The sequence below is a fragment of the Prionailurus bengalensis genome, chromosome A3 (assembly GCF_016509475.1).
Source record: "Prionailurus bengalensis isolate Pbe53 chromosome A3, Fcat_Pben_1.1_paternal_pri, whole genome shotgun sequence".
NCBI lineage: Eukaryota > Metazoa > Chordata > Mammalia > Carnivora > Felidae > Prionailurus > Prionailurus bengalensis.
Window position 1 is genome coordinate 99696868 of NC_057354.1, and position 24840 is coordinate 99721707.

At 41.8% G+C, this 24840-nt stretch overlaps 1 protein-coding gene across 1 annotated transcript in view; it reads left to right on the plus strand.

Moving 5' to 3' along the window:
* The window catches only part of DNAH6 (dynein axonemal heavy chain 6), a 226041-nt gene that overhangs the window by 157312 nt on the left and 43889 nt on the right, over positions 1–24840 (plus strand). Inside the window, exons 55-62 of the mRNA XM_043603834.1 lie at positions 428–631; positions 1365–1490; positions 3408–3572; positions 5783–5850; positions 8030–8210; positions 12638–12817; positions 14569–14802; positions 20647–20782. Coding sequence (XP_043459769.1) covers positions 428–631; positions 1365–1490; positions 3408–3572; positions 5783–5850; positions 8030–8210; positions 12638–12817; positions 14569–14802; positions 20647–20782 — 1294 coding nt within the window. The remainder of the gene's footprint in view (positions 1–427; positions 632–1364; positions 1491–3407; positions 3573–5782; positions 5851–8029; positions 8211–12637; positions 12818–14568; positions 14803–20646; positions 20783–24840) is intronic.

Here is a 24840-nt window from a genome sequence, read left to right on the forward strand (position 1 = left end):
TGGTGCTTTTCGACTGTCCCACTCACGGAAGGAGGTAGCATGCTAACAACCCTCTGCCCCATCTTCTAATTGCTAGTAGCATTATGATACTAGCCATTGTGATAACTCCAACTTTTTCACATGCTTTCAGACTCTCCCAAGGGGACAGTACACCCCTGGTTGAAGACTACTGTGACAACATTTGTCATTTATACCTGAGAAAACTGAGGTTCAGACAAGGGGAGTGACATGCTCAAAGCCACAGCTAGTTTATTGTATAGTTCTAGGCCCCAGGTCTCCTGATTGTTGGTCTTATTGTGTCCTGTGCTTTGATGCCAGGATGCATGTGGAAACCAGTAGAACTTACTTTTAACCATGACATGTTGTGTGTATCCTCATTTACTGAGTGTTCCTGACTCTATACAAGTAACCTTTCCCCCTCCCACAGCTTATAGAATACTGGATCCAGGACTGTCTGTCTCTAGAGATCCCAATCAATCCTTCCTTCAGTCTCATTAACATTCTTGGTGATCCCTACAAAATACGGCAGTGGAACACTGATGGGCTGCCCCGTGACATGATATCAACAGAAAATGGCATTTTGGTTACTGAAGGGAGACGATGGCCTTTGATGATTGACCCCCAGGATCAGGTGTGTAACAAATGCTTCAGATGAAGAGCAGCCTCCCACCTCCGCTTAATGTTGTGCTGTCTGTCCCAAATTCTAAAAGTGGACTTGAACACTCTTGCAAGATTTTGGGGGTTTAGATCTAGAAGGGAATTTGGAAGTCTTCAAGTCCAAGTTCCTCATCTTGGGTTGGCAGAAGGGGAAGGGGAAGAGTCCAGCTGCTCTGCATACTTGATTTTAATTGGCTTTGTTTAGGGGGTTGGCCATTCGTTTTCTGGTTTCTATGAGAGCAGAAATTCATTCCTATAGAGTCCTTGTTCCTAAGAGGTCTGAAGAATCAGAATGAAGGCAGGGTAAGATAGATTTTACTGCAAGCCTGCCTGGAATTTACAGAATCCCATTATCTGACTCCTAAGTCCATGGATCATACTGTTCTAAGTGGAGTTTAGGAAAGAGAACTGTTGTCAGAACAAGGAAGACGAGCTTGAATACCTCAGGGATGGGCTTTTCCCCTAGATGTGTCTGTTCTTCATTTGTTCCAAATTTGAATGAAAGGAAGAGTCCAAAACACTGCAGTTTAAAGGGCATTTTTATTTGCAGGGGGCAGGATAGTATTTCTCTTTTCTTTTCTTTTTTTTATCTTTCAAACCTGTTTCCAGGTTGAGCAAAATTTCTAAACTTTAGTCTAAAAACTTCCGCTTTCTAGTCATTTATAAAACTCTAAGTCAAATATCCTGCTCTGTGCTTTCTCATACAGGCAAACCGTTGGATAAGGAACAAGGAAAGCAAAAGTGGTTTAAAGATCATTAAGCTTACGGATACTAATTTCTTGCGTACACTTGAAAATTCAATCCGACTTGGTTTACCTGTCTTACTGGAAGAGGTTTGCTTTTCACTTTTCTTGGGTTAGTCCCCAACTTATAGACCATATCTGAAATCCTACACAGGCCACACTTGCATTGCCCTAGAGACACCAGTCAGTTCCATTTGCAAATTGGTCAAACCAATTGCTTTGCCTACAAAACCATATACTATCACATGGGGAGCAATCTGTTGACTGAATGATTTTTCTGATTCCAGACAATGTTTTGGTGTTAAGTGGGATGGGCTCTGTTTCCTGACACTGCTGATTCTTTTTTTTTTTTAATTTTTTTTTAACATTTATTTTTGAGACAGAGAGAGAGCATGAATGGGGGAGGGTCAGAGAGAGGGAGACACAGAATCTGAAACAGGCTCCAGGCTCTGAGCTGTCAGCACAGAGCCCGACTCGGGGCTCGAACTCACAGACCGTGAAATCATGACCTGAGCCGAAGTCGGCCGCTTAACCGACTGAGCCACCCAGGCGCCCTGACACTGCTGATTCTTAAACCTCACTGCAGCCCTTGATGGTTGACTGCCATGGAAGTGTAACACAGTAATGCCATCAGGCCATCAGGGACTGTCCATCCACACACGCTGATGATGTGAAGCCAACAAGACACTCCAATGGGTGTAAATATCATTTTCTACCCTTCTGGCCTTGGCCAACACAGGAGGGTTCTGTAATGGGTCCTAGGCCCTCACTCAAACCCTGAAGTTACAGGGGAGGGCAAAGTCTCCCAAAATCATTGGTGCAGTTATGTTAGCCCCAAACTGGATTCTTAAACCCCAGTTTACTTGGTAACACAGGAAGCCCTTGGGGAATTTCTTCTCTCATGGCAAGGGACAAAAGACTTTCAATGATGTTCTGCCACGGAACAGCAGAGCCTTGTAACTGTAGCTGAGTGCTTTGGGGAGCAGGGGGTGGGCCCTTGGTCAGCACACCAGCTAGAACAGGATACTCTGACCAGGCCCTTCCTGCTTTCTGTGACTTGGAATCATTAGCCTTATGCACCTAGCTGCTTTCTCCATTTGTAAGGTGGAATATTCCAACTTTGTCTTCACCCCTCCGTGGGTGTGCAATCAGGTTAGCTGATCTCAACCAGCATTTTTTAATGAAATAGGATAGATTTTTAAGAGCATAAAATTATATCATGGGTAGTAAGGGAAATTTTATCTCATAAACTTCTGTTTTAAGAAAACATACATCCTTGGGCGTCATGTCACAGTATTAAATGGATTTGTTAACTGTGGATTACAATCAAATTTTGACAGCTCCTAGGCCATGGGCCCCTACCACATACATCCTGACATAAAGATGTTTGTCATGGGGTCTGAGAGCAGTGTCTGCATGCCCAGGTTCTTACCAACCATCAAATCTGCTTTGAGGGAAAGAAAGTAACTATCATACAGAATAGAGGTCCACAAACTTTTTCTGTACAGAGCCAGACATTTTAGTTTTAGGGAGGTGGCCACATACAGTCTCTGTGCAAACATCATTCAAATAGTCTTCTTCGTTTTGGTTTGGTTTTAGAGTTTTGTTTTTATAACCCTCTAACAGGGTGAAAATTTTTAGCTTAAGCGCCATAAAAAAAAAAAAAAAGCCACAGAGGGTGAGATTTGGCCTGCAGGTGGTAGACTGCTATCTCTTGCCTTAGAACAGCCGCAAAAGTGAACAGATCATTTGTCTGGGTCCCGTGGAAGACCACCTGCCGAGACCCTCCTTTCTTGGATTCTTCCTTATGGGGATGAATGGCACAGTTAGTCTAAACAGCTGTATTGCCTTCACATGCTCTTACTTTCTTAGGCGAGCATACAGTAAGGAATATCTATCCGGCTTCTGGAAAGTGGCTTATTCAAAGTAGATTTTGAGGCCTAAGGAACTTGGAAAGGTTGATGCCATCCATTTTAATGGCTTGTTTTTCGTGTTTTAACTTTTAAGCTTAGAGAAACCTTGGATCCAGCTCTAGAACCCATTCTTTTGAAGCAGACTTTCATGAGCGGTGGGCGGCTACTCATTCGCCTCGGAGACTCAGACATTGACTACGACAAAAACTTCAGGTTCTACATGACAACCAAACTGCCAAATCCCCACTACCTGCCCGAGGTATGAGCTGCAGGTCTGGAATTCCCAGCCTGAGCAGACTATTATGTGTGATGGTGTCTGACATTTGCTGGGTCCTCCCAGCTCTGTTCTCCCCCTCTGCTCTGCCACTCCCCTTCCTTCCACTGTCCTCCACTCTTGCTTCCCTTCTGAGTCCTGATTCTGATTCCCGTTGCCCTTCTGCTCGCCATTCAGCTGGACTCAAGCTCTCCCCACCCGGTCCCTAGGCGCTGCTCCCCTGTCTGCCACCCTGCCCACTTTCCGGTGCGCTGCCCTCTGCACCTCTGCAGCACTGTCACCTTCTCCCTCCCTGACCACAGCTGCTTGCACAACACAGGGCAGCATTGCCTTCTAACCATTCTTCTCCCTCCTTCAGCTCAAGGCCATTTGTGCCCCTCTTGTGGTGGCTCATAAATGAACCAGGGCTTCACTGAGAGTCTGTGGGGAGAGGGGGACATGCCTACATTTACATGTGCAAATACCCTTGGCATACAGCCCCAAATAAAGAAGTTGCCTGCTGGAAACATCTGGTGACTGGCACTTTGGAGAGTCAGGACTCAAACACCCAGGGTGTCTGTACTTAGAGTTCTGGAGCGGGGAGCATCTTGTCCTCCCTCATGCCCTTAGACCTTGAGGGGGTCTGTGTGCACTTCACTTCCATACAAACGTCCCTGAGCCACGACAGGATCCAGAAGTACCCTTACTCTGGTGCTGCAGAGCCCAAGGCAGCTGCAGCAGAAATGAAGACAGCTGGGCCTCCTCTCCCTTCCCACAAGGGGCTCCAAGGGCTCGCTCCACCCCTGCCGTCCCTCAGCGCTGCCACAGCTCCAGGCACAGCCGCACACGCTGCAGGGTCCCCCCCAGCCTGGTGCTTCTCCCCTTCTCCGACAGGGCAGTTAGGGAAGCAGCTTCACAAATGGGAACTTACTCCTTCACCCCGGCCCCTGAACAATAAAATCCTTGCATAAACCCTCCACAGTGCCATGTTCACCTCAGTTACTGAATTTGTCACAGCGGCCTGTCACTGACCACACTCGGGTGACATGAAACTGGCACACTTGTTGAGTAAGAGGAGGGAAATGCCGCCAAAAGCCCAGGTAGGCCTTTCCTTGTCAGCCTTGAGGGGTTTCATTCACACAGCTGCTGCCAGAGCCCGTGTCCCGAGTCCCACTGTAAAGTGCAGAGAAGCGACCACTGTGCCGACATACAGCCTCCACAGGCATTGAACTTTTGGGAGGGAGCATCGCACACCTTACCCAACACTAGCTCTGTGTCTGTGGGCCAGTGATCCCGTGTTCTGGAGCCCCAAGTGGAGAGAAAGCCTACTTCAGGATTTGCTGAGATTAGATAAGAATAGCATGCAACATACAGGACATTCAAACACTTTTTTTTCTTTAGCTGTTAACTTACTCAAGTAATATTATAGCAATAATTTTTTATTGAAATGTTATGATGACATAAAATGTGTAAAGCTCTAGGGGCGCCTGGGTGTCTCAGTCGGTTAAGCGGCCGACTTCGGCTCAGGTCATGATCTCGCGGTCCGTGGGTTCAAGCCCCACGTCGGGCTCTGTGCTGACAGCTCAGAGCCTGGAGCCTGTTTCAGATTCTGTGTCTCCCTCTTCCTCTGACCCTCCACTGTTCATGCTCTCTCTCTCTCTGTCTCAAAAATAAATAAATGTTAAAAAAAATTTTTTTTAAAATGTGTAAAGCTCTATTTAATATCAATAATAGCTTCATTTTAACAAGCACAAACTATGCACAAGTCACTATGACTAAGTGATTTTATTATCTCATTTGGTCTTCGCAGTTACCCTATGACTTGTAACTATTAGCATCCCACTTTTTAAGTATTGGGAACCAAAGCTCAGCATGGATGAGCGGCTTGCCCAACACACATGAAAGGGGCACCCGGAATCAGAACCCAACCTTTCTAACCCTTTGCTGGCTCACCTTTCCTTAAAGCACCATGTAGGATTCTAAGATCTGTGGCCTGTGAGGAACAAGACTGTCACTTACACTGCAGGGAAAACCGTATTAGGATTTTTGTAAGACACGATATGCTTGGTGGGTTTGTGGGTGGCTGGGTATGTTCACAGTTAGACCTGAGATATATCCAGTTGGGTAAAAATGGGCCATTTCCACTAAAGAAAGCACTTCTTATTTTATTTGTATGAATTTAAGCATTTTTATGTAAACCTATGCTTCTCTTCCAGGTGTGCATTAAAGTCACCATCATCAATTTCACTGTAACCAAATCAGGTCTGGAGGATCAGCTGTTAAGGTAAAGAAAAAAACGGGGGTGGGGGGGAAGCAAAGGTTTCCTAATATTTTGTAGAAATTTTGACAAAGAAAACATTTTAATGTGTGGAAGCAGCAGTCATGAGTCCTCAGTCATAAAGAGGGTAGGAAATGGCCAGGTTCTGTATCTCCTGTCACTTTTGCAGCTGCCACGCTTGTCCACAGTCTTCTCAAGGAGGTCAGGGAAGTGCCCCTAATTCTCAGCCACGGTTTGGTCCAGGCCTGCAGCCCAGCCTGGCCTCTTCTCCTCTGCTGGGCTTTCCAGTCCTGGGCAAGTGAATGAAGTCAGTCATCCTGTGGCTCCTAGAGATGCATTGCTCTGCACCTGTGGGGAAGAAGGCTACTCCCAAATAGATCTTTCCTATTTTTACTTGTCTCTAGGTGTTTTCTTAGTGTACAGTTTTACCTGCATTTGTCCACCTCAAAAAAATGAAATACCCTCCTTCAGTGTATACTCTGTAATTCATCTCCATTTCCCAAAAATGAGATTATGAATTATTGATTAATTATCAGAATTAGCCAAGAGGCCTAGGAGACAAAAAACATTTAATATTTATTGAAATAATAATATTTATATTACTTAACAATGAATTTTATATATGTATATGAGGATATATGTGTATATATGTATGTGAGTGTGTGTGCGTATGTATACATACATTAAAGGAAAATATAATTTGACCCATGTACAAAAAAAATCAAGTCAAATTCATCAAGTCAAGTCAAAATGGAGACAAGCTGGCTGGCTCAGTCGGTTAAGCATCCGACTTTGGCTCAGGTCATGATCTCAAGATTTGTGGGTTCAAGCCCCACATCAAGCTCTGTGCTGACAGCTCAGAGCTCAGAGCCTGGAGCCTGCTTCGGATTCTGTGTCTCCTCTGTCTGCTCCTCCCCTGCTTGCACTCTGTCTGTCTATCTCTCTCTTTCTCTCAAAAATAAACATACATTAAAAAAACTTTTTAAAAAAACGGAGTCAAGATCATCCTGATTGATTACTATTATCACTGAGTTTAAGTCTTGTTTTCCTTGTTTATTTTAAGAATTTATCCTGCCAACTGCTAACTTGCTTAACTTCTGCTAGGCAGACAAAGGGCATTTCACCATATTTTAAGGACATGTTATAAGGACATGGCTGAACACTCTCATACCAGTGTATTCCTGTGAAAAGTTAAGCTTAGTTGCGTGACCAGCTGTCAGCACATTACTCTGTCTGAGACAAGCGAAGTGCTCAGAGAAGGGAAAATGTTGAGACTTGGTCATGGAGTACAAAATCTCCAGGTTATATTGTATACCCCTCTCTTCTGAAAAAGTATTTGAACAAATGAATTTGAGATGATTATTTCTTATGGTGTCCATATTGTAATTTTTAAAGTTTCTGAATTCAGTATGTACGTATCAAATGAACAGTGGGTTATTCTATGAGGCAGTTCATCCTAGTGGGTGATAGCATGTGCCCTGGAGTCAGCTAAGCCAGCTACAAGCCCAGCCCTGCCTCTCATACTCACGTGATCTCAGAAAGTGACCCACTAGGGTCTGTTCCCTCATCTGCAAGCTGGGGTGGTAACCACAGTGCCTACCTCAAAGGAGCATTCAAAAGATTAAAAGAGAGAATCCACATAAAACTCTGAGCAGGGGGCCTGGCACATAGTGATGCTTAATGAAGATAAGCTCCTACAAACAGGGGGCTGGGAGCAAATTATGCATGGACAAATAAAGGGAGACATAAGTTCCCATGTCTGGGCAGGGGCAGAGCTGGAGGTAAGGCCCCTTTATTAGACACCATTAAGACTCGTTTCATGGAGGTGGTGAAATTTCAGCATCTCCCATAAAAAGAATGTTCCAGGCACCATATTCAGCCTGGTACAAGCAAGCATTAGAAACAGAAATTGAATGATTAGAAAGATCATGCACTGAGCAGGTGAGAGAAGATGAGCAGAAGCCATGGGGACTGTGGTAGGGTGTCAGTTTTGAAATACAAGCTAAAGAATCACAACTAACATGTTATTCAGTGAATAGCCACTGTAGAAACCCAGCAAAAGAGGGGCCTTGTGCATTAGGACATGGCTAGTAGCATTAGTACTTAGCTAAGTAGCAAAGAAAAAGAGAAGCAACTTTAGGGCAATAATAAAGTCATAACTTAAGCATTCAAACCTTGGTTCCAGTGATGTGGTACGACTTGAGAAACCTGAGTTGGAAGAACAAAGAATCAAGCTCATTGTGAGAATAAACACTGATAAAAACCAGCTGAAAACTATCGAAGAGAAAATCCTGAAAATGCTCTTTACATCTGAAGGAAATATTCTGGACAATGAAGAACTTATTGACACACTCCAGGATTCAAAGGCAAGTAAAATATTTTGAGTATTTATACAAAGTGTCTTGGTTTTTTGGGTGCCTGGATGGCTCTGTCAGTTAAGCATCCGACCTCAGCTCAGGTCATGATCTCGCGGTCCACGAGTTGGAGTCCTGCGTCGGGCTCTGTGCTGACAGCTCAGAGCCTGAACCTGCTTTGGATTCTATGTCTCCCTCTCTCTCTGCTCCTCCCCGGATCACGCTCTGTCTCTCTCTGTCTCTCAAAAATAAATAAAAACATTTAAAAAAATGTGTTGCCGCAAAAGTTACACCTGCAGCTTTTGAGGATTCTGCAAAGTCTTTTCAGCAAGAATGGCAGCCGCACCTGGGCTGCTGGGGTAGCACCAGAGTGTGTCCCACTGGCAGAGTCCCTCACCCCCCAGTGGGAGAGGAGGGAAACTGTACACAATAGCTTCTCTCATCTTGTCTGCATTTTTAAAATAAAGCATGTAAAGAACCGGGACAAGGTGTAAATTGAAAGGAAAAACAATTATATTCACATTAATGTCACCCCTTCAGGAAGCCTCTCTGGTATCCCCAACTGGAATTAATCTCTTCCTCCTTAGAACACCAGTAGCGACTCATCCGACTCTCTTTTATAGCACTTGACACTGTTTACCTTATGTCACCATGATCTAATTACATGTCTCATCTCTCGTGTTAGGCTGTTCAATCTGGTGTCGAATCCACAAACTGTTCAGCTTGATACTCCTTCTCCAAGGGCTCACCGTGGTGCTTCGCGTGTAACTGGTGTTCAGTAAAAATGTCTTGCTAGTAAGATGAAGTTCTACATTAAACGCATAATCTTGCACTGAATTGTTTGGCAGATTCAAACCACAATTTTAAAACTATACTGAGAATACAGCCTGTAAAATGATTTTCATCCATTCGTGAGAAACAGAAAATAATTTACTTTAAAAAACCCTTTGACAGGGAGTACAGAAGGTACGTTCTTTGTCTTTCACTGACATCAGAAATGGTTTACGGCTTTACATCCTACAGTCTCTTTACGATCTCCGTATTCAAACAACAAACAAGTAATTCTGGGGCTCCCGTTTCTTTCCTCTCTTTGTCAGTCTCTTTATCCTCTTGCCATTCATTCTTCCTCGGGTTTTTATCTTCTGGAAGTTGGTGGCTAACCCATTTATTTTTTGCCATCAAAACTTTACACACAAATTGCTTAAAGAATGTGCTATTTGTACAAGGTTTGTGATAGGATTCCCTGCCTTCTTGGTGTGCCCCACCACCCCCCCCACAACTTCCTCCATAAAGACAGCTACATTCATCTCTTTTTTGTTTTGGTTATTTGGGGTTTTACATCTTTTCCTCAAATAATAGACTCATATTGCTACTTCTTGGGTTTTTCTTTTATACATTCAGAGGTTGTCTATACCTCTACCACACCCACACCCCCCACACCCCCTTTCCTCCCATCCCCCAGCCTCCCACCATAGTTCCATCCTGATTATAGTTAAACATCCAATGTTTACATTGCCTAGAAATACAAAGTCTCCTTAGCCCCTGCGAGTATTGCAGGGGCTAAGGAGAGAAGGGCTAGGGCGTCACCCTTCAGCATGTATACACTTACCAAATCTCTGTTTTCATTGCGGAACCAGGCCCTCAATTGTGCCTGGCTTCCTTCCATCAAAAAATCCTCTCTTTTAGGGGCGCCTGGGTGGCTCAGTCAGTTAAGTGTCCGACTTCAGCTCAAGTCATGACCTCACCCTCTATGAGTTCAAGCCCCATGTCGGACTTTGAGCTGTCAGCACAGACAGTCTGCTTCGGATTCTGTGTCGCTCTCTCTGCCCCTCCCCCCCCCCCAAAATAAATGAACATCAAAAAAAATTTTTGTTAAGCCTCTCTTTTAATTTCCCCAGGGATGAAACCTCTATTTTCCAGTCAGAGTGGGGTTAAGGACAATCCCCTGACTGGTGGTGGGGAGATGACTTGGGAGTCTATCAACCAATGCTTATTTTAGGCCCTTCCCGCTTCCAGTGTTTGGATGCCTCTCAAGCCTCTGAAGGGGATTTGTATTTTACAAATTGAGTGACTTCTTGGCTTTCCCCTTTGCAGCCTAGGAAACTGTTTTCCTGGGTCTGCTAAGTCATTTACCATTCTACTCTGCTTTCTGGTTCTCACATTGTATTGACATTTCCTCTTCCATTCTTCCTATCTTTGTGAGTTTGCACTGTTTTTAAAAATCCCTTTACTATAATTTTGTTGTGGTTTCAGTAGGCAGTAAGGTAGATACATGTGTTCTGACTGCCTTCTTTCTCTGTAAGCTGGTTTCTTTCTGTGTCTGCAGGGAGTTGCCTTACAGATATCCTTTCTACAGGGCAGAGGTAGGATCGATTATTCCTGGGCCACATTTCCTGCCATTTCTTGCCTGTACTTTATACTCCCCTAACCTCCCAAAGCCCTCAATTTATTTCATTTTTTAAAGTTTGTTTATTATTCGTATGTTTTTAGTAATCTCTACACCCAACATGGGGCTCAAACCCATGACCCCAAGATCAAAAGTCACATGCTCCCCCAACTGAGCCAGCCAGGCACCTCCCAGACCCTTCATTTTAAAATATGTATCATATTCCCTGATTACTGCTGAGACCTCAGGTCTCTCGGGCATAATACCTGTAGGTAGTTACTAAACTCAACTGAAATATATACAAACAATTCTAATACTCTCTGGCAAAAAGAAGAAAATAGTCCACTTTGCTTTCTCTTTAGCCCTGGTGGAGTCTTCATTATCAGGGCCTCGAGCTCCCCCCAAAATAAAGAATTGTTTGCAGGTGGGTCTCCTTGATCCAACTGCTTCCATATCAACTTCCTTTTTCCTACTCATATGTAAATGTTCTAGTTGAATCCAGTACTGAGCTTGAGGCTTCCCATGCAGCTCTGCTCTTTCTTGTCCCCTCAGGTTCCTAAGGGGTCAACACAGAGAGAGAGTTTGAGCCTTTGGTTTCTGGAAAAAGCTGAGTCCCTCCCTTCCCTTTCCTGGAGGACAGGGGTGGACAGTCTAGAATTAATTTAGCCACTAGCCACATGTGGATATTGAGCCCCTGAAATGTTGCTAACCCGAATTAAGATGTGTTGTTACATACCAGATTTCGAAGACTTAATCTAAAAAAAAAAAAAAAAAAGTAAAAATATCTCGGTAATTTTACATGGATTTTATGCTGCTATAATCAACATACTTTGGGTTATATTGGGCTAAATAAAATTATTGTTAAAATACATTTCACTTGGGGCGCCTGGGTGGCGCAGTCGGTTAAGCGTCCGACTTCAGCCAGGTCACGATCTTGCGGTCCATGAGTTCGAACCCCGCGTCAGGCTCTGGGCTGATGGCTCAGAGCCGGGAGCCTGTTTCCGATTCTGTGTCTCCCTCTCTCTCTGCCCCTCCCCCATTCATGCTCTGTCTCTCTCTGTCCCAAAAATAAATAAACGTTGAAAAAAAAAATTAAAAAAAAATACATTTCACTTGTTTCTTTTTACTTTTAATAAACTGAGAAAAGACAGAATTATATATGTGGCTCACATTAGGTTTCCTTTGGGCAGTGGGGTCTAGACAGAAAGCCTGTTAGACCCCCTTTTAGCTCTCCTGTCAATAGAGCAAGTACTAAACAGCAGTTCGCATAGTGATTTTTCTAGTCCCTGCCCTAGACTCTTTGACTTTCTAGACACAAACCTCCCAACCCAGGGATATCCACAGCTGAAAAAAATGGGGGTTGAGAGAAGAGGACAAAGACAGATAGCAATATAGAGAGACTGAGGGAGACAGAGAAGGGAATCTTAGAAAACCCATTGGCCAAAAGTCTCCCCAGAACCGCTAACCTAAAACAGAACAGCAAAGAACAGCAAAGACCTTGAAAATATCTCCAATTTACTTAGGTTATAACCCTTCACAAACAACAGCTACTATCCCCAGGTTTCCTTATGTTCCTCACACCTGGGAATGCTAGGGAAAGAAAGAATGCTAGTCTTCCTTGTTATTCCAAAATGGGATATGACACCACTTCCTTCCAGCCTCTCTCCACCCCCCTCTTTGGGGCAGTTTCATGGATGCCCCTTCTCCCTTCATACCTTCTTCTGTTATGTGAACCTGCATCATTTCAGGACTGCTCAGGGGGAAGTCAGGGAGCATCTGGGAGTACTCTGTCAGGTGTCCCTTTCAGAAACACGTCAGATTTGAATCTCAGAGAAGCGCTGCTCTGGTTTTGTCAGCTGTTCCCATTTGCCTACCCCCCTCTCTGGAAGGACAGTGGTTAGCTTGGTCCTGAGATTCAGTCATTCTATTATTGTAATCACTAAGTCACCATATCCTTATTTCTGTCCTAGACCTAATTGGGTATATGCCAAAAATCCCACCATTTTTTTAAAAAAATGGAACCTAAGAACTTGTTTTTGTATCTTTTATTCAGATCACTTCAGGTGCCATTAAAATCAGGCTAAAGGAAGCTGAGTCCACTGAACTGATGATAAATGTTGCTCGTGAGAAGTATCGTCCAGTAGCCACTCAAGGCTCTGTTATGTACTTTGTTATTGCAAGCCTCTCAGAAATAGATCCTATGTATCAGTATTCATTAAAATATTTTAAACAGGTAAGTATGTTGTTTTGTCCATGAAATCTATGTCTTTGGTTTCCCTTTAAACCCCATTGAGTTATGTTTTTGACTCAGACAAATCATGAGTCTATTTATCAGGTAAAACCCTCTAGGAGTTTGGGTTCAGTCTTTTGGTTCAAGAGCAACCCACCTGCCATGTCTTCTCAACACTCAAGTGCCCAGCATGCACAGACAACTGCAGAGGAAGAAAGGAAAGATTTATTCTTGACCTCCTCGACTAACCCATTTAGACTCTGCTTGTCAGTGGGAAGGGTAGCAAAAAATTTGCACCAGTCTTTTACCGAAAACATTCCCTATGTCTTATTTGGCAGTTCCTCCACATTGCCTTGGGTGGTGGGCTTCTCTCATCTACTGGTCTCTGACCTCCCAGAAGGCAGAAATGAAGCCTCAGCCATCCCTGCCTCCCCACCGTGCTGCTACGTAATTAGTGTTTCATGAATAAAGAGTCTGTTTCCATCCCTCCATAAAAGAGCACTTGAATTTTTATGACATTAGACCGAACTTGGTTTTGCCTCTAAGTGTCTTGTTCAGGTTATAGTTAAGGGTCCAGCAGCAAGAGGAACTGCAGGAGAGAATGGAAATGAATAATTGGAAGAAATGAGAGGCATGTTGTTTAGACGCACCTGGGCTCTCTTCCCACAAGATGTGCATTTGCTTTAGCAGCCTTAAAAACCATTTGTTCTGGGGTCAGATCTCAGCTTCTAAAGACAGGGCTTTGCTGTTCTCATGTCTCTGTTTCCTTCCTTTCGTTGGCAGGTATTAAACTAAGCAAGGTCACAGGATGAGAAAATCCTTGAATTCCACTTAAATGACTTTCATAATGGTTTTGGAGGTTTTGGAATTCATGCTTTTCAAGGTTTTAAAATCTCCTTCAGGAAATAAAAATGAAGATGCTCTGAGAATATCTCAAGCTGACAGAAAAAGGGCTATGGGATGAAATCATCAATGCACTGGGGTTTTTCTGTTTAGGAGGGAAACTAGAGACCCTAAACATATTTGTACGTGACCAAACTGGCCTGGGCATCATCTCCCAAAGCCATTCATAAATGCATGTCATGTTGAAATTATTTAGGGTGTATCAAGATTCACCGTGTTTTATTTTGGCACTAAACATCACATCTCCACTGGATTTTAACTTCTCTGTTTCTCATTAGGTTGTTAAAGAAAGCTCCATCCTCTTTTCTTCTAAGTGTTTTACAGCTACAACTCCATTCCCCTTTGTCGACAAAACTTTGGGGAGAATTAACAAGGGCTTTCCCTTAAATTTCAGAGAAGATTCTAGCACATTCTTCCCACATCCTAACAATTATGTTGGAGAAGTGCCAAGAAGTGCACATGACCTTCCCTTGCCCTTACATCTCTCACCCCAAAATGATTATCAAATTTGAGTTAAGGACATGAAAAAACTGGTTCTGCCAGCTCACCTCCATTTTCCAGTTTTCTGCCTCACATCAAGATGATGCCTTTTTGAATATTGTTAGGTGTTTGGCAGTGGTTCATTGCTGAAAGATGGGGTGGGGGGAACAAAGGAGAATGCAGAAAATAAATATCACTTATCAATTTGGGATGAATTCTGGCTTTTTCATAGTACATTATTCGTCTCCTGTGCTGCTACTGACTCACAAAATACAGGACCAAGAAGGGCGGGAGTGAGGAGCAGGGATTTTTTTTTTCTCTACAGGAATTGAATTAAATCCAAGACATTGATAGAGCTCTCTTTCACACAGTTGTTCAATACAACAATTGAAACATCTGTAAAGTCAGACGATCTAGAGCAGCGCATGGAAATACTCCTGGAACAAACGCTTCTAACCGCTTACGTCAATGTTTCCAGAGGACTCTTTGAGCAACATAAACTCATCTACAGCTTTATGCTGTGTGTAGAGATCATGCATCAGCAAGAAAGCCTAACTGATGCCGAGTGGAATTTCTTTCTCCGAGGTTCTGCAGGATTAGAAAAGGTATGTGTTTCACGTTTGGATTGTAAATGTTATTCTAAATAGAGCCCACAAGCACCTACCAATGCTCTGTAGTGGCTGAAGGTTATACATTTGGTTGTGTGTCCCAGAGATGTGGGCACTGAGGGTCTAATGGGCCAGGCTGTCACTCAGCAATGTCTGTGCAATTTCTATGCAGCAGTGTCCTGGGATGCGGGGAGCAACCAATGAACTAGTAGATGTGATCATGTTTTGAAAAGTTGACCATCTTACAAATATGAAGAGTTAAAATTCAATAATGTTGTAACTCATAGATTTGGAAATACTGTTTGGGCAATCATGACTCTCTCTTCCCTGGACACAGCTTTCATTATAAAGCACAGGACGTAATTTAACTGGACTGTCACCTGCAATACCGTAATACGAGTTCTGCTGCACTTGCCTTCTTTGCATTCATCATTCTATCGAACTTTCTCCAGCCCCTTCAGCTGGACTATGTCACCTCCATACTACAGACCTGGTCAGCCACAGAAGTGAGCCATGCCCCCACAACTCTTGACTGAAGTTCCATCTTAACCCCACTTTAAATTCTTGGCTCTATCCTCCCAGTCTTGAGCCCCACCCTTGGTCCCTGAAGACATGACATCTGCACCTGTTTGCCAGTGTTTGAGCCTCAGTGTATTGATGAGAGGTTGAACTTCATGCTTTTTTTATTTGACTTTCAGTGCCCTATGCTCCCAGGACAAACCCAGACAAGACCTCTCCATCAGAGGTCCTTCCTCCCCACTCCCCACCCATCTTGCATGCATTCATATTCTATTAATGCTTTCTTAATGCTATCTTTTTTTAAATTTTTTTTAACATTTATTTATTTTTGAGACAGAGAGAGAGAGCATGAACAGGGGAGGGTCAGAGAGAGAGGGAGACACAGAATCTGAAACAGGCTCCAGGCTCTGAGCTGTCAGCACAGAGCCCAACGCAGGGCTCGAACCCACGGACTGCAAGATCATGACCTGAGCCGAAGTCGGACGCTTAACCGACTGAGCCACCCAGGCGCCCCTCTTAATGCTATCTTAACTTCATAATCACAGTTAATACATACAGAGGGCTTGCTTTGTGTTTTATGTATATCAGCTCATTTATTCCTCTTAGTATTCCTCTTAATGTGAGTTCCTAATTTTGTCTCCAGCCTTCAGATAGACAATTAAACACAGAGAGATTAATTTGTCATGTTCACATACTTAATAGGATTTGGAACCAACACTGGAACTCTCACAGTCAGTCTGTAGAGCTTGCACTCTTGCCCACTTCACTCTACTGCTATTAGTCACTCAGCCAGGCCTTCCCAGTGCACTATTGTCTTTCTTTCCTCATGGCACTCTGTTAACAGCCTTGTTTACAGTTTTCTCTAGCAGAGGCTTGAAAAAGTTAAAGAACTTTCCAGAATCAGATAACTAATGCATGACAGAGTCTCATTCAAACCTATGTCTAAGTTTCTAAAGCCCATATCCATTCCAGTACCACATGCTACTTCTCATGAACAACATATTTTGAAAAGAAATGTAAAATATGTTTAAATAGCATCAAACACAAAACTTACAATTGGGGGTGCCTGGGTGGCTCAGTCAGTTGAGCATCTGACTCTTGATTTTGGCTCAGGTCATGATCCCAGGATCATGGGATCAAGCCCCACGTCAGGCTCCATGCTCAGCATGGAGCCTGCTTAAGATTCTCTCTCTCTCTTGGGGTGCCTGGGTGGCTCAGTCAGTTGAGCGTCTGACTCTCAGTTTCAGCTCAGGTCATGATCTCATGGTTCTAGGTTCAAGCCCCATGTCAGGCTCAGTGCAGGGCCTGCCTGGGATTCTCTCTCCCTCTCTCTCTGCCCCTCCTTTGCTTATGCACTCTCTCTCTCAAATTAAATAAATAAAAATCTTAAAAAAAGATCCTCTCTCTCTCTCTCTCTCTCTCTCTCTCTCTCTCTCTGTCTCTCCCTCTCCCTCTGCCCCTCTCCCCCACTCATGCTCTCTCTCTCTGAAGTAAAAGAAAGACAAAAACACAAAACTTAAAATTAGAAATCATCCTAAGAAACTTCTCAAAAGTTTTTTATTAAACTTTCTTTTCCTCTACCACAAGGAAATTAGAATGATTCTTGACTGATTTTTTTTTTTTAGAAATGTGTTTGGAGGACATCTTTTATCTGGTCACTTTATTTGGTTACTCATATTTTAATACTAGTATTTCCCATTTTTATCATAAATGCTATATATCAATAAAATCAATAGAATACAAAAGCAAACTACATGATCATCTTAGTAGACACAGAATAAAGCATTTGACAAAACCCAATATCTTTTTATCATAAAAACACTCAACAAACTATTAATGGAAGAGAACTCCCTCAACTAGGTAAAGGGCATGGACAAAAACCAACACTAACAACATACTTAATGGTGGAAGCCTGGATGCATTCTCCCTAGGATCAGAAACAACACAAGGATATCTGCTCTAACCACTTCTTCTCAACATTGTACTGGTGATTCTTGCCAATTAGGCGAGTAAATGAAATAAAAGGCATCCAGATTAGAAAGGAAGATGTAAAAATATATCTATTTACAGATGACATGATTTTGTATATAGAAAATACTAAGGAACCTGCTTAAAAAAAAACTGAAGTATTAGAATTAATAAATGAGTTCAGGAAGGTTGCAGGATACAAGATCAACATACAAAATAAATTTGTATTTCTTGTATATGCTTGCAATGAACAATATGAAAAAATGAAATTAGGAAAAAAGTCAATTTATAATAGCAGCAGAAAGAATAAAATACTTAGAAATAAACTTAACAAAAGAAGTTCAAACTTATGCTCTGAACTACAAAACATGTTGAAAGACCTTAGAGGACCTAAATAAGTGGGAAAATTCCTACAGTCGTGGATTGGAGACATAATACTGTTAGGATGACAGCATTCCCCAAAATGATCTACAGATTCAGTGCAATCCGCATCAGAATCCCAACTGACTTCTGTGTAAAAATTGACAAGCTTATTGTAAAGCTCATATGGAATTGCAAAGGATCCAGATCCCAAAGCTTACTGCAAAGCAGCAATAACCAAGACCGTATGACACCAGCACAAAGATGGACAAATGGATAAATGAAATCAAATTTGAGAGTCCAGAAATAAAACCATGTGTCTGTAGTCGCTGATTTTTGGCAAGGGTGCCAAGACAATTCATTGGGAAAAGAAGTCTTTTCAACAAATGGTGTGGGCCAACTGGACAGCCACATGCAAAATAGTGAAACTGGACCCTTACATCACATCATATATAACTTGAAACATACCAAAAACCTAAATGTAATAACCAAAACTCTTGTAAGAGGACGTAGGAGTAAATTTTCATAACTGCGTATTTCACAATGGATCCTTAGATCTGATATCAAAAACATGAGCAAAAAAAGAAAAAAATAGGTAAATTGGACTTTATCAAAAATAAACATGCTTTTGTTTCAAAGGACACTATTAGAAAAATGAAAACACTGGGGCACCTGGGTGGCTTAGTTGGTTAAGTGCCAGACTTCAGCTCAAGTCATGATCTCGCGGTTCCTGGGTTCGAGCCCTGTGTTGGGCTCTGCGCTGACAGCTCAGAGTCTGGAGCCTGCTTCAGATTCTGTCTCCCTCTCTCTCTGCCGCTCCCCCACTTATGCTCTGTCTTTCTCTCAAAAATAAATAAACATTAAAAAAATGAAAAAAAATGAAAAGACAACCCCACAGAGTGGGAGAAAATACTTGCAAATCATAGCTGATAAAGGATTTGTATCTAGAATACATAAAGAACTCTTACATCTCCACAATAAAAAGACAAATGACCCAATTTAAAAATAGGCAAAGGACCTGAATAAATATTTCTCCAAGGAAGATATGCATAAGCATGTGAAAAGATGTTCAACATCATTATTCGTCAGGGAAATGCAAATGAAAACCTTAAGGACATACCATTCATCCACACTAGAATGGCTGGAATCAAAAAGACAGACAATAACAAGTGTCGGTGAGGATGTGGAAAAACCCTCATACACCGCTGCCTGGAGTCAAAACTGGTGCAGCTTCTTTGGAAAACAGTCTGGGAGCTCCTCAGACAAAACATAGAATTAGTGTATAATCCAGCAGTTCAACTCCTGGGTATGTATGAGAAATGAAAACATGTCCACACAAAAAACTTAGACGTGAATATTCATAGCAGCATTATTCATAGTAGCCAAGAAGGTGGAAATAACCCAAATGTCCATCACCTGGTGAGTGAATAAACAAAATGTGGTATATTCATAACAACAGAAAATTACTTGGTCATAAAGAGGAATGAAGTACTGACACAAACCATGACATGAGTAAAACCTTCAAGACACTAAACTAATAAGCAAAAGAAGTCAGTCACAAAATACCACATGTTATAAAATTTGATTTATATGAAGTGTCCAGAACAGGCAAACCCCAGAGACAGAAAGCAGTTTAGTGGTTTTTTAGGCTGGGGCCAGGGGCAGATAGAAAGGTAATAGCTAAAGAATACCTGGGGTTTTTTTTGAAGAGATGAAATGTTGTAAAATTCACTGTGGTGATGGTTGCACCAACCTGTGAATTTACTAAAATACATGGGATTGTATGCTCTAAATGAGTGAATTGTATCTCAATAATGCTACTTAAAAATGTAGTATAGGGGCACCTGGGTGGCTTAGTTGGTTAAACCTCCCAACTGTTGATTTCGTCTCAGGTCATGATCTCACGGTTCATGAGTTCAAGCCCCATATTGGGCTCTGTACTGATAGTGCAGAGCCTGCTTGGGATTCTCTCTCTCTCCCTCTCTCTCTCTGCCCCTCCCCTGCTCTCTCGCTCTCTCTCTCAAAAATAAATAAACTTATTTTAAAACGCAGTATAGAACCTCAGGCGAATGTTCATGAATTTTCAAAGAATTAGTTTCAGTCTATAATCACAGCTGTTTCTCTCTTTTAAAACTGCTTACCCAGGGGCGCCTGGGTGGCGCAGTCGGTTAAGCGGCCGACTTCAGCCAGGTCACGATCTCGCGGTCCAGGAGTTCGAGCCCCGCGTCAGGCTCTGGGCTGATGGCTCGGAGCCTGGAGCCTGTTTCCGATTCTGTGTCTCCCTCTCTCTCTGCCCCTCCCCCGTTCATGCTCTGTCTCTCTCTGTCCCAAAAATAAATAAACGTTGAAAAAAAAAATTAAAAAAACTGCTTACCCACCTTCAGGATAAAATTAAATTAAATTAAATTAAAGTAAAGTAAAATAAAATAAAATAAAATAAAATAAAATAAAACTGCTTACCCACCTTCAGGGAATACTTCCAGATGGCATAATACCTTTCCCAGAAGTTTCTAGGGATATAGGAAATAATTGGACATAACATACACTCAGCCCTGCTGAAATGAGATCATCACCTGTCTTGCTACTGATATTGCTATACTACTCAGCTTTCCCCATCTCCTAGAGGTGAGAACATCTGGGAATCAGATCTGAAAACTAGTTTTGAAGGGAATAAAATCATAATATTTGGGGAGTGGGGAGAGACTGGTGCAACATGTTGGGGAACAGGCTAGAAGTCGACTTCACAGATTTAATTTTAACCCTTCACCAGATCAACTGCTTCCTGTAAATGTCAACCTGGAAAGCTTTCCCCAGCTGCACTTCTGGGCAAAGGTGTACAGGTAGAATTGATTCAGCACCTATTAATACTTGGCCTCAGCAAATGGTTATTTTTAACATGCAACTGAAGCTTGCTTTTTCACTTGGACAAGGTGAAAGTATATTTTGTGGTTGTCTTTGTGACTTATTACTCATTTTCATTCTGTCTTCTAATAGGAACGTCCACCTAAGCCTGAAGTTCCCTGGCTGCATAATGCCATGTGGTTCGCATGCTGTGACTTAGAAGAATCATTTCCAGTTTTTAAAGGACTTACACAATACATACTGTTACATCCTATTTCCATACGAATAGGTAATATGTCAGAAAGGATCTGCTATAAAGGGATTGTAAACAAGCTTGTGAATCTTTTTTTTTTTTTGAGGCATTCTTTTATTTTATTTATTTATTTATTTATTTATTTATTTATTTATTTATTTATTTATTTTGAGAGAGTGTTAAGAGAGAGCCTGCACGCACAGGGGATGGGCAAAGGGAGTGAATCCCAAGCAGAAGACATGCTGTCAGCCCAGAGCCCAGTGCGAGCTGGAACCCATGAACTGTGAGATCATGACCTGAGTGGAAACCAAGAGTGCGACACTTAAGCTGCTGAGCCACCCAGGCACCCTAGGCTCGTGAATCTTAACTTTGATGTTTCCTTTAATCTCTTCTGCTATATCAATATTTTTCACTAGGAAATTTCTTCATTATTAAGAAATTGTGAAGTATTTGCTCTCCCAGTTGAATGTTTGAGTTCAATGCTTGGCGCATGAATTTTCAATATTTTATATTTACTATTATACCCATTTAAAGGGGATATACTTACCTCTAAGAATTGCCTTAGCTGCACCCCATAGGGTTTTTTTTAACTTTTTATTGAAGGATGACATACATATGGAAAAGTGCACAAATCAAAATTGTACAACTAGATATTATCAAAAATTAACTGTACTTATGAGCCCAAATCAAGAACTAAAATAATACCAGCCTCCCATTATCCTTTCATACTCCCTCACAGGATCCTTTCCCTCTTCCCCAGAAGTAATGCTTGCTCTGAATTATAATATTCTATGTTAATTTTTCTCACAAGTTTTAATATGCAGCCCTTTCAATTTTAAAAGTACACATTTTATGTTAACTAAAATTTAAATAATAAAAAAAAGAATAAAAAGGATGATTAGAAAAGCCCTGAAAAAAAGAAAAGTACATTTTTTTAGTTTGAAAGCATTTAGGATTTGGAGGAGCTATCTTTTTATTGTTTATAATGTAATTATGTTATAGAAATTGGGGCGTCTGGGTGGCTCAGTCATTTGAGCATCTATCTGACTCTTGATTTCACTATGATTCCCAGTTTCTCTTTGAAATTCCAGAATTTTTCCCATCATAGCTTGTGAAACTATGCTGTTCATTATGACTAGGCTTAGGATTATTATCTTCCTAGTAAATTATTCCTTTTTTGAATAATATGCCCTTTACTCTAAATAGTTCTTTTTTGCCTTAAAATATATTTTCTAATGTTAATGTAATTAAAGTGCAATTATCTTGGTTAGGGCTCTGCCTCTATATATTTCTATACTCTTAATTTTAACTCTTTTGTGTCATCATCATGTTTTTGGTGTATCTTAAGTGGAATTTTGTTGTTTTGAGCAGTATGAGAGTCTCTCTTTTTTAACAGGAAAGTTTTTTGTTTTTTTGTTTTTTGTTTTTTTTTAATTTTTTTTTCAACGTTTATTTATTTTTGGGACAGAGAGAGACAGAGCATGAACAGGGGAGGGACAGAGAGAGAGGGAGACACAGAATCAGAAACAGGCTCCAGGCTCTGAGCCATCAGCCCAGAGCCTGACGCGGGGCTCGAACTCCTGGACCGCGAGATCGTGACCTGGCTGAAGTCAGACGCTTAACCGACTGGGCCACCCAGGCGCCCAACAGGAAAGTTTTAATTCAATGATATTTATTACAATAATTGCTCTATTTCAGGGGCTCTCAACTGGGGAATATTTTGTCTCCCAGAGGACATTTGTCAGTGTCTGGAGGCATTTTGGTTGTCACAACTTGTATGGTGCTACTGGCATCTAGTAGGTAGGAACCAAAAATGTGGCTAAACATTCTGCAATGCTCAGAACAGTCCTCCAGAAGAAGTAACCACTTGCCCCAAAATGTCCATAGTGGTGAGACTGAGAAATCCTGATCTGTTCAGACTTACTTCTATCACCTTTTTTTTTTTTTAATTTTTTTTTTAACATTTATTTATTTTTGAGACAGAGAGAGACAGAGCATGAATGGGGGAGGGGCAGAGAGAGAGGGAGACACAGAATCGGAAGCAGGCTCCAGGCTCCGAGCCATCAGCCCAGAGCCCGATGCGGGGCTCCAACTCACGGGACCGTGAGATCGTGACCTGAGCCGATGTCGGACGCTCAACCGACCGAGCCACCCAGGCGCCCCTCTATCACCTTATTTTGTGGGGATTTTTTTTTTCTTGGCAGCCTTTTTCTTTGCTTCATTTGTTTTCTTCTTTCTTGCCTTCAGGTGGCTTATCCATTCTTTTATTTACCCCATACTTATTTGAAGTTCTGTTCTATTTCTACCCTTTGATAATCACTCTTCTACTTGTAATATGAATATTTATTTAACCAGTAAGTGTAATGATTTAAAATGTACATGGACCAGAACTTCTGGAATCCTAATATACTTGTTTGATTTCTAAATAAAGACTAGAAAAAAATGAAATGCTCTTCAATAAATGCATCAAATAGAAATTATGTTTCTATATTGAGGACCAGTTAAACAAGACACCTAGAGATAGAAGTAGAACACAAAAAGGAAAACACTCATAGGGGAAGGCTAGAGATGGCCAGTTAGGGACAGACCCAAAGCAGAAAGAACTAGATGGAGCCTAATAAACACACAGGCAAAGAAAGAGGGAAGGAGTAGAGGCTAGAAGGCAAAGTAATTCTGGGAACAACTCATCATGTTTGGACAAAAAGCACCATGTGTTATCCCTGTTGATTGGGACTAAAATTTCAGCTATTTAAAACTACTTTCCTGCTTTCATTTGTTAAATTTCAGGGTTTATTCTGGAAATCCTATACAATTGTGAAGGTTTGTACATGTGTGATAGGAGGGCTTATGTTCTAAATGTGAAATTTAGATCTTTGCAGGTGAAGTTTAATAATCAATTCCAATGGCATTCTTACCTTCTAAAGCTTCCTAATTGCTTAATCTTTTGTCTTTGATAGTTTCTAAGTGCTTCATGTCCTAATAATTGAGAGTTATTTAAAATATGCTCTTATCCTCTCTCGTTAGCCAGAATCCTAGTGAATATACAATAAATAATGAGAACCTCGAGAAAAAGGAAGTCCTTTTGGAATAAATGGTTCTACTATCTGGTCCTCAGAGTAACACAACCACCTTCAACCAAAGTTGTGTGCTGTGCCCTGTGGTCTCATACCATGTCATTGTCTGTATGCCATCTAGAAATTAGAAGTCTTGCAGAGGTGCACACTCCTCCAGAATAGTCTCAAGTGTCACTGAATTGCTGTAACCACATTTTTGCTATTATTAGACCCTCAGAACAGAGCTCCAGCAGACCAGCTGGAGAAAGAGGTTTTCTAGCCTGACATTCAAGCCAACGGTTTTGCCCAAGGTCCAACCAAAGGAACCTGTTTCATTACTAGAGGACAAACTGGCTGTGTTGGCTTGCTGAGAGGCTTACAGCGCACTGTATACCCTGCCTACAGGAATTTCAGTGCTAACTCTTGCCACATGTTAAAACCATTATAAAGGGTGGGGTGTCTGGGTGGCTCAGTCAGTTGAGCGTCTGACTTCGGTTCAGGTCTTGATCTCATGGTTCTTGAGTTTGAGCTCCACATCAAGCTCCACATCAGGCTCACTGCTGTCAGTGTGGAGCCTGCTTTGGATCCTCTGTCGTCCCCCTCTCTCTCTGCCCCTCCCCTGCTCTCACACACGCACACACTCTCTCTCTCTCTCTCTCTCTCTCTCTCTCTCTCAAAAATAAACACTAAATATTTAAAACAATTGTAAAGGCTAACCAGGATCCTAACCCTCATGTGACATGCAAGCCCATTTCCTATAAATATTCCATGGGGAAAGGGGAGCAATATATTCTGTTTATTAGGGCATAAAGTTCTATATATGTCAGTTATCCATATGTTATTTAGATTGTTCAAATCATATATGTCAGTACTTCCAGTCTGCTTCATCTATCACAGACTTGATAATTATGTGTTATTTCCTACCACAATTATTTTTTTTCTGCTTTTTCCTTTACCTCCAGCAGTGATTACTTGATGTACTCTTTCACTGTTATCTGACACAGTTTCATTTTATTGTTTTTATTATATATTTTCATCAAT